General features: G+C 43.0%; 2 protein-coding genes across 3 annotated transcripts; one reads left to right on the top strand and one right to left on the bottom strand.

The window, feature by feature from the left end:
• Nucleotides 1-917: 917 nt before the first annotated feature.
• On the bottom strand, nucleotides 918-5,065 carry LOC146717812 (phospholipase A and acyltransferase 3-like). 2 transcript variants are annotated; one of them, XM_085431346.1, is made up of 6 exons: nucleotides 4,926-5,065; nucleotides 3,876-4,020; nucleotides 3,719-3,791; nucleotides 3,445-3,553; nucleotides 2,954-3,222; nucleotides 918-1,666 (listed from the first exon to the last, which is right to left on the bottom strand). In XM_085431346.1, exons 3-6 carry the CDS (start codon nucleotides 3,731-3,733, stop codon nucleotides 1,547-1,549), a joined length of 513 nt encoding a protein of 170 aa, XP_085287472.1. In that variant the 5' UTR covers nucleotides 3,734-3,791; nucleotides 3,876-4,020; nucleotides 4,926-5,065; the 3' UTR covers nucleotides 918-1,546. The 2 variants fall into 2 exon arrangements, with proteins under 2 accessions (XP_085287472.1, XP_085287464.1); XM_085431338.1 differs by lacking the exon at nucleotides 3,876-4,020.
• A 2,399-nt stretch (nucleotides 5,066-7,464) lies between these two features.
• On the top strand, nucleotides 7,465-12,648 carry ints5 (integrator complex subunit 5). The gene is made up of 4 exons (XM_085431326.1): nucleotides 7,465-7,793; nucleotides 9,017-9,269; nucleotides 9,372-11,348; nucleotides 11,534-12,648. Exons 1-4 carry the CDS (start codon nucleotides 7,699-7,701, stop codon nucleotides 12,239-12,241), a joined length of 3,033 nt encoding a protein of 1,010 aa, XP_085287452.1. The 5' UTR covers nucleotides 7,465-7,698; the 3' UTR covers nucleotides 12,242-12,648.
• The last annotated feature ends 1,163 nt before the right edge of the window (nucleotides 12,649-13,811 follow it).

The following is a 13,811-nucleotide window of genomic DNA, read 5'->3' as shown; positions in this document are numbered from 1 at the left end:
TTTGAAGGGTCATATCACTATTTTTAATAGAGGTTAAACTGCATCTAGCCCTGTTCACAAGTGCTGGGGGGAAAGTGCTATAGTTTAAAAATCAGCTGATTCTGATGGGGCCAGGTGGGAGTCTGTTACAGATTTCATGTGGAGTGACATCCCTGTCACAGGTAAATTTTTAGTTAAACTAGACTGCAGAGCAAGACCTAAATAATTGTGAGAGACATCTGTTAGATCAAAATAGGGAGGCCAGATGCCAACAAGTTTAAATGTGGGGCAAAAGCTGCACTTCTGTGAGATAGTGGGGCACGTGGACGATGCTGACAGGTTCAGTTACTGTGTACAGGCCCAATATATTGTATCTCCACTTCTTTTGCTTAGGAAATGCTGCAGGTTTATGAGAAAGTTTGTGTATTCTTAAAGTCTTTATGTAGAGCTGCTGCTCTCACTGGTTTATCCATAGATGGCAAAGCTTTTTTGAGTCACAATCAACAATAACACACACACACACACACACACACACACACACACGTCACTCCCCACCATATTTTCCTCTCTGTGCAAAACTGAAAAATAGCACAAAAAAAAGTGTCTCTTTCTCAGAAAATACCTCTGCTTCATTTTCTTCGTGGTCTTTTCCACTATATTCAAAATTTGCAGAGCTTGTAAGTGTCCCTGAAAGGTAAGATGTTAGTCAGTCAAGAACTAGTACAGATGTGGGAATTACAAATGCTGTGCAGTGATGTTTATCCTAGACATAGATCATAGACTTTTCCTTTGTGAAAGCTTCATTTGGTTTCAGGGATGAACAGAATTGGAAGTGCAAGAATGGTGCAGGGTGCCTTTGCAAAGACTTTAATGTAATAGGCTGTATTTAAGGGTCCAATGACAAGAATGCTATATCACACACACATTCCAGGCTATCATTGAGTCAAACAATTCATTTATTTAAAACTTGTTCAAACAGTGAAACATCAGAGGAACAGTGTAACACGATATATCTGTGAACTGTAGAAACATGTTGATCATGTAAGGTTTTTTGCTCTTTTTTTTAAGAAATCCTACATAACCTAGCATAGAGACTCATTAGCTTAATATTGAGTATTCACTTATAGCACTTCCTATTTTCTCTCCCGATGTTTGATTATACCCATTTACTTTAAAAGCATTTGTGAGTTTATAAAGTTATCATATATTATATAATCATAAATACCCTCCAACCGTCATCCCTCATGAGTCATTTCATTGATATGAAAACCACATATTTCATCTTCTGAGGAAAAACTGTCAAACTTGTGCTGTATGTACAAATTTTAAACAACCCCAAAAATACAAACTAGCCAGCCTTACATCATTTCCCCCCCCAAAAAACAAAACAAAAAGCAACATGAAGGACAGATAGGGGTGAAGCCGATCCCAATTTCCTGCTAAATCACACATAACTGCATGCAAGTTTGGCAGTGTTATTTATCTGCGACTGATTATGGCAGGCGCCAGTTAGGCTTTGCTGGTGATCTGCTAATCCAGACCCAAAACAAAAGAGGACGAAGGTTCATCACTGCGTTTCCTTGTTTTCGTTTTTGCTTCCTCCCAACCATCGTGCCAGCGCTAAAACACCCACACCCGCAGCCGCAGCCAAGCCTGCATACATGGCGACCTCTCCTGCCTTACGCACCTGCAAGGAAAACATACATCATTGCAGCTAACGTGATTTATTTTTTTTGTTGAAATTTATAAAGTAGCAAAAAAAATTTAAATCCCCAACACTGCCCAACTTTAAAAAAAAAAAAATAACGATTTGAACTTTTAAAAGATTTTGGGCGGATTGGGTTTCAGTGAAAACATCTTCTAATTAGAAGATCATGACATTTATTTGTTCTTAGTGTCTGAAAGAAGCATTCCTGAAACAACACATCAGTGTTTATACTTAATGTACAAAGTTTGGAATAGGAGAAATCAAGTGGATGCAGAACTTGATTCAGTAAGAGCAGCTGACGCTCCTACTGAGCTTCACCTGCACTGGGAGCAGTTTAGAGTTTCACTTTCACTGCCTGTTAAGTTTCATTTTGACTCAGAGCCTTGTTCAGAAAAGGTAATGGGTGGACTTCAATGCACTTTAAGCAAATTCAACTAATCTTTGAAGGCTTTGTCTGTTTAGTTTCCAGGATCAGATACAATTTCACAATTTACACGTTTACTCACTGATGCTTAGATTTAAATATTAACTAAAGGTTGTAAAATCAGCGTACACAGACCTGCCCTGCCATGTCCCAGGCCCCAAAAGTTTCCTCTTATCACTGTATGCAGCACGTTGACTCCACTGATATCATTCCGCCCTTTAAAAGCCCTTCCCACTGTTACCTCACTCTTTAGTTTCTTACATAATCCTTTACCTTGTTAAATATGTGGTGACATTTTGATGTTTCGGTGTTGTATGAAGCTGGAAAGCCTCTTGTACCCTGCTTTGAATCCCTAACAGACAAATAAATTAACTGATATTTAATTACAGCTAATTGCAACTGATTGAGCCATTCATCATTTAGAAGATGGCAAACCTCCAGAGCAAACAGGAGGGGTGGAGCAAGCAATGTTTGGTATGAGAGATAATTTCCCAGCTGGTGTCACAGAAGAATGAAAGGATTCAAAGTTATAGCTATGAATGAATCTTTAATCCCCATGTTTGTTTTAACCCTGGAGAACCCATGGGGTCAAATTTGACCCCATGGGTTCCCTAGTAAACCAGTGGGGTTGGCTCTGACCCCATGGGTTCTCCATGGTTAAGAAATGAACTATTTCTTCTGTAAATTTGTTCTGGCTTTTTCTGCTATTTTTTCCTTCTTCACTGAAGATTTCTATTGTTTGAAACTTACACCGCCCAGCCTCCGCCACCGCCTGTGTGTCAGTGCTTTGTCTCACTTCGTGTTTTTATAGTGACACAAAGGATTGACGTGGTTGGGCCTACCTGCCGGGACTCCGCCTTGCCGTAGCGCAGCTCATTGACAAAATGCTCGCAGTTTCTCCTGACGACGCAGTACGGCAGCACCTGGCCCACCAGCCTGCGGGCCTCCCTCACAATGTCACCAGGCGAGTGCGGCTCGTACTTCTTGTCCAGAGTGTTGCTGATTTTCCACTCGTCAGTTCCCACCACGTCCCACAGCCCATCTTTCTTCACCAATGCCTTCTCAGTTATGACAGACATCACGCTGCTGGAGCCGGCATCCGGGACCTCAGCTGGGGACAAAACCCACTCAGTTTACATGCTGAATATTGCAAGAGTTTGTGTTTTGAGTTGGCTGTACCCCAACAAATAATTTACATTCTGTTCTGTCCTGAAAACCCACATCACAGAATCTGCATGTGGCCTCTCAGATAAGCTGCCTTTTGTTTTCAGTGATGGGGTTTGGGGGAAGGAGTCCAGACAGTGTGTGTGTATATGTGTGTGGAGGGACTCACAGGGTGGTGCCAAGTGAACAACGAAGCCATCGCCAATGTACACAACCCAGTGCTGGTAAGAGCCACGAAAGATCTCGATTAAATCCCCAGGCTCTGGCTTTTCGTCATACTTGGATTAGAAGAGAGGGGAAAAATGTTTGAATTTCCAAAAGAGTGTGTTTCTCAATAATTGCAGCACATTTGACCCGATCACGCTGACTCGCTTTAAATAGAAATCAGCTTGATGTAATAAACAGCTCTGAGGCTATAAATGCCATCACATTCTTTTACTAACCAGTGTTGGGGCCATGTCAGCCTGTCTTTGGTCTGCGAACTTCCGATTTGTTGGACTTCCTGACGACTTTCAGCTGTAGGGATTAAAGATAAATAAATAAATAAAAGTACACATCAGATTTAAGCACACCACGTGATACATAATGAAAGTAAAAGACCTGAAGAGAAAATCTCCGTCCCGGTTTCCCTCCAAGGCGTGAGCACCGATAAGCAGAGTTTTGTCCTTTCCTTATAAGATTCCTAATTATTCAAAGTAACACTCAGGTATGCCGTTCAGCGGGTTAGTTACAGCGCCGGGAGTAGCTTGGGAGAACAAGGAAACAGACTGCTTCAGGTTGCCTTCCCAAACCAACTCAAAGGTTTATTCAGTACAAAACAGCTTATATAGAGGAAAAAAAGGTTCGTGTGTCAGCAAGTTCTCAGTTCAAACCGGTACAGACCAAATAAGGAAACGTCTTCCTGCCTTGTGAGCAGAGAAGTATCCTTTGTATAGTTCAGCTTCAATTTATGATCATCCCAGCAAAATACACTCCTAGACATAGAATACAGAGTTCTTTCATTAGTGAATTCTGAAACAAACCACCTGGCTTTTTAACAAGCTCTTTTCTAAAAGATAAGGAAGGGAGGATGGGAGTAAGGAAGTGGTCTCGTCTCTGTGGTATTTTCGACCTTGGGGTACCAGCCTGTGATTCTTACACATCAATACATGGGTCAGAGAGAAAGAGAAAAACAACTAGTAAATGGGCCTTATTGAGTAACTCTTTTCTGTATAATATCACTACAAAACAATATCCTGTAAATGCTACCATGGTATCAAAATATCACAACAAGACCGATAAATCTAATAACACTTTAAATATCTGTATGTTTTTGCACACCAAACCGGGCTAGATCCTTCCTGAGCTGAACAGCGCCCCTCTTAAAAACAGCTGCAGGATTGTTGATGTTCCTAATAAACTGGCACATTAGCATAACCTCTGCATAACCTCTTTCGTGGAAATAAACGCCAAAGAAGCGAATGTTAGAGAAAAGCTCGCACTTTTAGAGACTTATATATCAAAATAAGTCACAAAGAGTGTTTAAAAATCGCACACGAAGAAGATTAGCCAGAATTGGTCCGTGTTTGCATCACCCAAAAGCCGTGAGGTAACACCATCATTCACGCGACCCTCAGCTGTGGGAGGTCTTTGATCGGGTTAATTCCTTACCTGCAGCGACCAGACTCTTCTTCTCCTTCTTCTGTTCTTATTGCGGTTGTCAAAACGATCTCGAACCCTTTCGTTTTGAAATGAGAGACGTCGCCGACGCAAACATCAAAAGCTCACTCGCGAGCGATCAGCTGATTCGTGCGCGTGCTCAGTGCCCTTCAAAATAAACGCGTGGCAGTATTTTATTTGTCTTTTTTAAGCGTCAGGTGATTTTTAAGATGACTTTTAAGATGACTGATTGTTTAAGCAAGGTGCAAGAATATTACAAGAAAACGCGTGAATATTTAATGATGTGATAAAATTAAGTGTGAAGGAATCAAGAGTCTGCTTTTGTTTCAGCTACAAATACCTACACTTTTTATTTTCTTTCTTTCATAAATGTGTGATTTTATCATGGGTAAATTTCATTTAAAATATTTAATTTATGTATAATTTATTCGCATTTATTTTGTTATTATTTATTTTTGTTAATATTATTTTTATTTTACCTTTTTTGGTCCGGCAGGTGCTTGACTTTAAAGTCTAATTTCAACAAATAACGACATTTTCTTTCTCTTAAATCGCCGGTTTATTATCCGCCACCCCCTCTCTTTCTTCTTTCCGTGATCAGTTATGATGGCCACGCGCAGAAAAACACGCAACTCAACCTTTAGAACCCCCAACACTTTCGGTTTAAATATAACTGAGAACTAAATCTTCACGAGGATTTTTTTATTGCGTGACGACGTGACGACGTATGCTTGTTTGCTTCAGTAGGAAGTCAAAAATTGCTGGAGTTTATATTTGTACAGTTTAAATGTGGGGTGTCAAACAAGGGGATAGATCCGGCCCTTCTAAAGGTCCAGCCTGGCCCACTGGATGTCTTTACAATAAGCTTGGAGTTCTTGATGTGCTGATGGCAGGATTGTTAAACAGAAGGGAACTGTAGATATGTTTGAATGCTGTTTTTTCTTAATTAACACTGTCCATGTAAAGCCTGTCTGTCTTGTGAGCTGCAGATGGTGACATCCTTGTAATGACAGCAGACTAAAGTGAGAGTGGAAAAAAAAATGGTGAAATTATATATGTTTTTCTTGCCATGTTTCATGTTATTCATCATCTGATGGTCATTAAATGAGAAAAATGAGCAGATTTTTAATGGTTTTAGCTGTTTTTAAATGTTACTCTTTCAAAATGTATCCTTCGCATTTCAAAAAAAATTAGTCATGTATTTGTGTCTTGATGCATGCTCAGTCATCCAGGTAGGTAAACCCCAAAAGGTTGATTCTGTTCATCTGAATGTAGCGTTTTCAATGGGAGAAACGTTTCATCACTCATCCGAGTGACTTCTGCAGTCTCAGCTGACTGCAGGTCACAGCCATTGATCAATGGTCAGACCATTAAACAGTGGTTGCTGATCAATGGTCATGACAATTTGCATATTAATAATAAAGGAACTGACCTCACAGCCCACTGTTCGTCAGTGGTGCTAGTTGTGCTGTTTTCTCCATTTATGGATAATGTCTCTCAACGTGGTTCACTGCAGTCCCAAAGCTTTAAAATGGCTCTTAACCGGTTCCAGACTGATAGATGTCACTGACTGCTTCTCACACGTTCATAGGTTTCTTTAGATGGTGGGATGATGTGCTGCTTTTTGAAAGGAGCAATTACTTTTTCGCAGAGGGCCAAGTAGACTTTTTATGCCATTAAATCAAATCTTAATTTCCAAACTGCATTTTGAATTAATTTGGGTACTTATTTATTATTTAATATCAAAATTTATTGGATGATCCACAACATTTATGCCCATATGCAAAAAGAAATTAGGAAGGGAGCAAATACATTTTCACTGCACTGCCTGTCACCCTGTGAAAACTTTGGCAGCATCACGAAACTCTTTTTTATTTATTTTAACTACAAAAATCATCCTTATTCAATATAATTTTCTCCCCTGATGAACTTCACCCCACCTGGAGTGGCCTGTATTAAATTTAAATTCAACATGAATTGAAAACCAGGATCATAGAAGTCATCTAAATAAGTGGAATGACAGGGAATGAAATTTAAAAGTAGCAATGATGCTCCTATAGGTTGATATCCGAATATCAGCAAATAGGAAAACATTAACTGCTGGCAGCGGCTGATGTTGACTAATGTGTTTGTAATGAATATTTCACTGTATATTCGGCACAACTGGAGAATAAATACCACAATTTTTTCTCAGTTTTGTATTATTATTATTATTATTATCATTTTAAATATCTCTGCTTAAAAGCTTGTATTCCATTAGTAAAGTTAGATCATTAAGTCAGTACTGAAACACATAATAAAGGACACAGAATTAATATGTATCATTTTAAAAGTTAATGTTATTAATTTGTTGTTGTTGTTGTTGTTGTTTTTTTTACCTAAAATATAATTATTAATTTACAAAAACTACGTACTATGATGATGAACTTTTCCTTCATTTTTTTCTCTCCCATGTCCCTTGCGGGGCTCCGTAACGTACTATGTAATAATCAGGCGAGCTAATTTGATTTTTCTTTGCTTTATCTCTGTCGAGTAGAAAGCAGCAGTAGCAGAAATAGACATGACCACTGGGTGTCGCCAAAGACTTCCGCGGTCCGCTTGACGTTTCCTTTTTCTAACAGCGAAGAACTCCCAACTTCCGGCTTCGGAGCGCCCTTTCGTTGTATTTTGTCCTGAAATTTGGTTGCGAAGGCAACAAAAAAGCTGCCATAATCGCTCAAGTCGAAGCCCCACGGCCGAGAGGTGGATTCGCTGTGATGTTTTGATGTTTACCGACCGAGCGATGTCTGTGGTGTTTGACGGGAGCCCGCTGAAAGCGATGCAGAGCTCACACACTCACACACCGCAGACTGCCCTGAGGTGAGTGGCAGATATGACACAAGAAGTGCATCCGCAAGATTAAGTCCCACAGCACACGTCTCCTGCTCGGGGTTAACTGTATGAAGAGCAGTGGGGCATACATTTATATTTCTGTGCATGATTAAAGTTAGTGCTTTAATCCTAGAGTGCATGCTTTCACCTTAAAGAAGACAAAACACAGTAAACACCTAAATTTGATTTGATCACTTTGATTAGTTTAAAGTCGTATCAAGCTTATGTTTTTACTTATCAGTGAAATAACAAAATATTTTTCATTACGAATACTTTCTGTGCGAGGTTAAAAAAAAAGATTACTTCACTGGATCAAAATTAATCTGCTGCTTTTCTAGTAATAGTTAAGTGTTTTTTCCTTGATGTGACAACAGTTCTTTGGCTGTCTTTTCTTTTAAATGACTAATCAATTAATTAATTGATGAAATAATTATCAGAAGAGTTATGATCAATATAACCTCAACAAGGGCTCAGATTGGGCCATATAAGCTTGAATGGTTCACATATAGTTAAAATGGGACCATAGTCTAAAGTATGTTGGATGGCACGTGACTGATACTTGGCCAACTAATGTTGTTAACGCTGTAAACCTGGACACTTCTTGGTTTCATTATATTTATTAAATTCTACTTTTAGGACAAAGAGAATACTAACAAATTAAAGATAGAAATTATTGTTATTTTGATCATCACATGATCAATATTATTTTAAACATAAAAAAAAAATCCAGATCCAGATTTAGAATCTCGATTTTTAATCTAGAGCTCATAAAATAACAAGTGAATGCCTACAAAAGCCCAAACTGATGACCATCAACTAATAGTTTTGTTTGACTTGAACATAATTTGTTCATAATGTTATAAAACAAAGAACAGCAGGACATACTGGCATTTCTTCAGTGTTGTCATTGGTCAGTGCTCCACACGTAGTTGAGCTTAAATCAAAAGCCCAAGCTTCTACATTTTAATAAATGTTACTTGCTAGCTTTGCCACTCTTAGTTCATATATATGTTGTGGAAGGAAGTTTTGTCACAGGATGTCACTTTTGGTTCTGTAAGGCCTTAATGGGTGTTGTTCACAACTTCTTCATATATTCACACAGAATATGTTAGCAGTGATGTATTCTTAGATCATTATGGCCGTCCTTAACATTTTTAGCTTGTTGGTGAGACACCACTCACTTTCCTCATGTCTACTTTCTCCTTCTCTAGTACCCAGGAACTGTCTCAGGAGATCAAGTCCTTCATCAGTGGCGTTGACACCGTTCAGGGCCGGAAGCTTAGCGTCCGAGAACATGCTCGCTGCGCTGTGCGCCTGCTGCGCTCAGTCCCGGCCTGTCGTGGGGCGGTCTTGGAGCATCTGCGAGGCGTGTACGATGAGCATGTGTCCGCCTTCCTGCACAACCTAGAGACGGAGAGTAATGCCAGCACTGGGGTCAGCTCCAACCTGGAGGACATTATACAGGTGTGACTACAAAAATACACCATCATAAAATAAATATGCACATATTGAAGCTAAAAAAGATTTTTAAAGGTAAATTTGTTTTATTATTTCTTTTGTCTGTAGGAGATTCACGCCGTGCTGTCAGAGTTCATCCGTCTCAACCCCCGAGCCTGGGCCCCTCTAGTGTCCACCTGGGCTGTGGATTTACTGGGCCAGCTGAGCAGCAAGCATGCTGGGCGCCGTGTCGCCCCCCACTCCTCCAGCCTCAATGAGCTGCTTCAGCTCTGGATGTCTTGTGCTGCCACTCGATCTCTCATGGAAGCCTACTCTCAGTGTCTGGCTGCAATGCTGGCCTGGTGCCCCGATGCCTGTGTCGATGCTCTTTTGGACACTTCAGTTCAGCACTCCCCTCATTTTGACTGGGTGGTGGCTCACATTGGGTCTGCCTTCCCCGGTACCATCATCAGCCGAGTGATGGCATGTGGACTGAAGGACTTCTGCTCTCATGGTGCTAAGGACCAAGGGCTGCTTGTAATGGGAGTGGATAAAGGCAGCAGAGTGCCAAAGATCGGCTCAGTGGTGGGAATCCTTGGACACCTCGCCGCTCACCACTCCGACAGCATCCGGAAAGAGCTGCTGAGGATGTTCCAGGAGAGTCTCAATCCGTCGAGCCCTCTATCTCCAACCTCATCTTCAACATCCTGGGAAAGCTCCCCTCAGCTTCGTCGTGCTGCGGTGCCGTTTCTCCTGCAGCTGGCAGCAATGTCCCCAAACCTTTTTGGTCCTGTGTCTGCAGAGCTCGTCGAGTTGTTGCGCCCCCCTGTCCTGCTCCAGCTACAGGCCGTGCTGCAGGGCCTCCCCAGAGAGGAACTGGATAACATGCTGGGCCTGGTTGTGCATCTCATTAGCCAGAGCCCTTCGGGAGGGGCCCGGGTACTCAGATTTCTGGCAGACACTGCGACCCCAGCTTCAGTCATTATCTCAGGCCCAACTCCCTCACCTCACGAAGGAGTCCGAGAAGGTTGCGACCGCCTCCTGCAGATGCTGCTCCTGCATCTCCACAAGTTAGTATTCAACCGCACTGATGGAGTTGAGGTCAACCCCCATCACTCTGCTTCCTCACAGCCCCAGAGGGTCATCCCGTTCTTGGAGGAGCTGCAGTCTCACATTGGTCAGCTGTGTGCTGAGACGCTGCGACTGGAGAGGAAGCGTCATCTCTGGCTGCACCAGCTGCTATGTCTGCTCTCAGTTTATGGGGGTCCCAGCACAGCAACTGAGGCCCTCTGCCAGCTGCTCACTCAGGGCCGCAATCCAGAGGAGTTGGCTCTGGCCTGGCAGCTCCACACCACGCTCTCCTCTTGCATGGCAGGCCTCATTCCTGCTGCCATTGCACGTAGCGTGGCGCAGATCCACACGCACACTCTGGGGCCTCGGCAGCTTAGGCAGCTGCTGCTCAACCTGGCTGCAGCCATCCAGAGTCAGGACGAGGAGAGAAGAGGAGCAACAGGTGCTCAGTCCTCCATGGTGGTCCAGGTGGGCTCGGCGGTCTCAGGACACCTCCATGATTTCTGCCCACTTCTTCTCCACGGTGACCCAGCTGTATCTCACGCTGCAGTACGCCTCCTGTCCTGCAGCCCGCTCCCTCGCACCTGCTCCCCAGCACAGCTGCTCCAACTCTCTCGCGCTGCCGTCACTCATTTCTTCCAGGCTCTGCGAAGGAGAGGAGAAGGAGGGAAGGCAGGGAGAGATGGAGGGCAGGCAGGTGAAGCAGTGAACTGCTCCGTTCTTCTACTGTCCCGTTTTGCCGCATACTCTCCTCTTACGCTCAAATCAGTGCTTCAGCAGCTGGTTGAAGGAGCGCTACATAAAGGCAACACTGACCTATTTGGAGGGCAGATCGCAGACATGTCTGGCGCCCCTGTGCCTTCCCCATCTGTGTCGCCTGATGTTGGAGCCTCTTTGCTGGACGTCAACTGTCGGTTTGGTACCACCGTTAATTTTTCAAGTAGTGTGTGGTCTGTGTTTCACGCAGGTGTGATTGGCAAGGGACTAAAGGCTCGCACCATCATACAGCTGCCTGATCCATCCTTAGTCATACAGGTGAGTGTTTAAAGATTGCAGAGCAGTTAAAACTATAAATAGACTAAGGAAGTGGGTTTTTTTTAATGTATTTTTACTGTAAGTTGTGCATAAAAATTATTCGTCCATGTGACTCCTATGAAATGTTCAAACAGAGGAAATAAATCTGTAATAATGTGCATGTTTTCGTCCTCTTTTCTCTGTAGAACATTCAGATTCTGCTGGCAGTTATTGTCAAGTGTTGCAGCTCCTCCGGTCTGAACGGCTCACGATCACCGTCTGACCCCGATGAGCCGCCACCCATCAACGCGGAGGCAGCCAAGGTTGTTGCAGTCACAATAGTGGAAAACGTCTGTCCCGACGTGGCCAATAGCGAGTTATCCTGGCCCCCAGAAGAGCACGCCCGCACCACAGTGGAGAGAGACATCCACATTCGGCGCTGCTTTGAGGCCCACCCTGTGCTCTTCCCTCTGCTTCAGGTCGTTGCGGCTGGACGACCGGCTCTCTGCTACTGCTCAGCGGTGCTCCGAGGCCTCCTGGCCACTCTGTTGGCCCACTGGGAGGCATCTCGCGAGGCATCATCCACAGACTCCCCATGGCACCTCCAGGCTTCCTGCCTCTTGGTGTCCTGCATGGGAGAAGGCCAGCTCCTGCCACCCGTCCTGGCCAACGTCCACGAAGCTTTCCCTCACCTGACTCCCTTTGAGGTGAGGCTGCTGCTGCTGGCTGTGTGGGAGTACGTAAGGGGGAATGGGCCCATGCCCCAGAAGTTTGTCTTCAGCTCGGAGAAGGGCATGTTCTGCAGAGATTTCTCACGGGACGGCGACGTAGCAAGATACGTGGCGCCGATCCACAGCGTGCTACATAAAAACATTGACAGACTGGGGCACCTGTGCTGGCGATTCCAGCTCTGAGGAGTGACGGGGAATAAATAGACTGTAAAATGGAGGGATTACTGTGTTACGGTCCAAGAGCGGACCCCAGAGTTTCAGTCACTGTAGTTCACTACCATATCAGTAGAGGCTTGTGCGCGTGCATACCTTTTTGTACCGTTTTTAGACTTGATACATTTCTAACTGGTGAGAAACACAAATGGCACATGTGTACATAGTGTGCATACAGAATCTGGGATGTAATGTGTTTTAATGTGTCATTTTGGTTCCAAAAATACATTAACTGCTAAATCATTTACAGACTGTTTTGTATAATTTTCACATTGTTTGTGTTCTATAATGGAAACACAACTTTGCTTTCTTGTTGTGTACATGACCTCTTCTTTCAGCTACTTTTCAAAAAATAAACCTTTTGTTCCAGAATTTGACTTAACTTGAGGGTTCCTCGTTGTTGTGATCGTCAGAAAGTTGTATTATTAACAGTTTACAGGCTCTTTTTGTGTTTGAGCTTCGCTAATTTTGATTAAATGTTAAAACAAAAAAAATAACTTGCAAAGAAAGGTTAAGACACTCTAAATAAGGTAAAACAAAAAGACGATTATCAAATCATCAATCCTGGACTTTACAATAGTCTTAAAGTTGTCTTTGAATAACTTTGATTCTACAATTTACAGATAATCTGTATTTCACAAAAAAGAAAAGGTGGATGAAGTGGAGGTAGTCAGTGGAAGCTAGCCATAATATATATGTGTGTGTGTGTGTGTGAATGGGAGGGAGACAGGTGGAGTGATCAAGGTGGATGAGTTTAAACACCTGGGCTAAACCATCCAAAGCAATGGGCAGTGCACAAGAGAAGAAAAGACAGATTTGTGGCAGAAGGATGACAGAAAGAGTGAAAGGGAAAGTTTACAAGATGGTAGTGAGATCGCAAAAAAGACAGAGGAGGTGGAGCTGGAGGTGGTAGATGATAAGATTTCCATGAGGGGTGATCAGGATGGACAAAATTAGAAGTGAGTAGATCAGAGGAACAGCTCTATGGAGATTAAAAGGGTGAGATAGTTTGTCGCAGGGGGAATGTATTGAGCAAAGGAAGTTAAAGATAGAGACCATAGTGAAGGTTCATGGATGTAGGGAAGGATTACATGCTGAGGATGGAGGCTGATAATCTGTGGCGATCCCGAAAGGGAGCAGCCGATAGAAGAAAAACCGGACCACTGACATGAGGTCCAGAGGGGAAAACACGCCTAAATCATGGACGAGCATTGATCTTTAAGGCGATTACGTCCATTTGTGTTCCGTGTGTGTGTGTGTGTGTATACATCTGCCGATCGTTATGATTTATAGCACGGCTGTAGTACAGTTGCACGCATCGGATTGGCTGGAAATGAATCCGGTGGGACAAAGACTCCCATTTGTGCACTTCACTGACTGGAGCCTGGCGATGACGTGTCCGTGCCTGAGAGGATACATTCATACGTTCATCCTCTCTTTACAGCCAGAAAAATAACATAAAGATTAAAAAACATACTCTTTACAGTGTTAACCGCCACATATTGACCTGCTATTTGAAAAACACGCGTAAATATTAGCG

This window comes from Copadichromis virginalis, linkage group LG2 (assembly GCF_057382275.1).
Source record: "Copadichromis virginalis isolate Kocher_CV1m ecotype Utaka linkage group LG2, C_Virginalis_male_GT1.1, whole genome shotgun sequence".
In the NCBI taxonomy this organism is placed as follows: domain Eukaryota; kingdom Metazoa; phylum Chordata; class Actinopteri; order Cichliformes; family Cichlidae; genus Copadichromis; species Copadichromis virginalis.
Note: the sequence above shows the minus strand (reverse complement) of the source record. Positions and strands in the feature narration are given on the sequence as shown.

What these genes read in the sequence shown, in the direction of transcription:
- LOC146717812 (XM_085431346.1), bottom strand. An exon ending in TGTTCACTTGGCACCACCCT is followed by an intron (nt 3,223 to 3,444) that starts GTGAGTCCCTCC and finishes TTTTGTCCCCAG; the next exon opens with CTGAGGTCCCGGATGCCGGC. An exon ending in GCAAGGCGGAGTCCCGGCAG is followed by an intron (nt 1,667 to 2,953) that starts GTAGGCCCAACC and finishes TTTTCCTTGCAG; the next exon opens with GTGCGTAAGGCAGGAGAGGT.
- ints5 (XM_085431326.1), top strand. Translation starts at nt 7,699, where the DNA reads ATGTTTACCGACCGAGCGATGTCTGTGGTGTTTGACGGGAGCCCGCTG. An exon ending in ACACCGCAGACTGCCCTGAG is followed by an intron (nt 7,794 to 9,016) that starts GTGAGTGGCAGA and finishes CTCCTTCTCTAG; the next exon opens with TACCCAGGAACTGTCTCAGG. An exon ending in ACCTGGAGGACATTATACAG is followed by an intron (nt 9,270 to 9,371) that starts GTGTGACTACAA and finishes TTTTGTCTGTAG; the next exon opens with GAGATTCACGCCGTGCTGTC.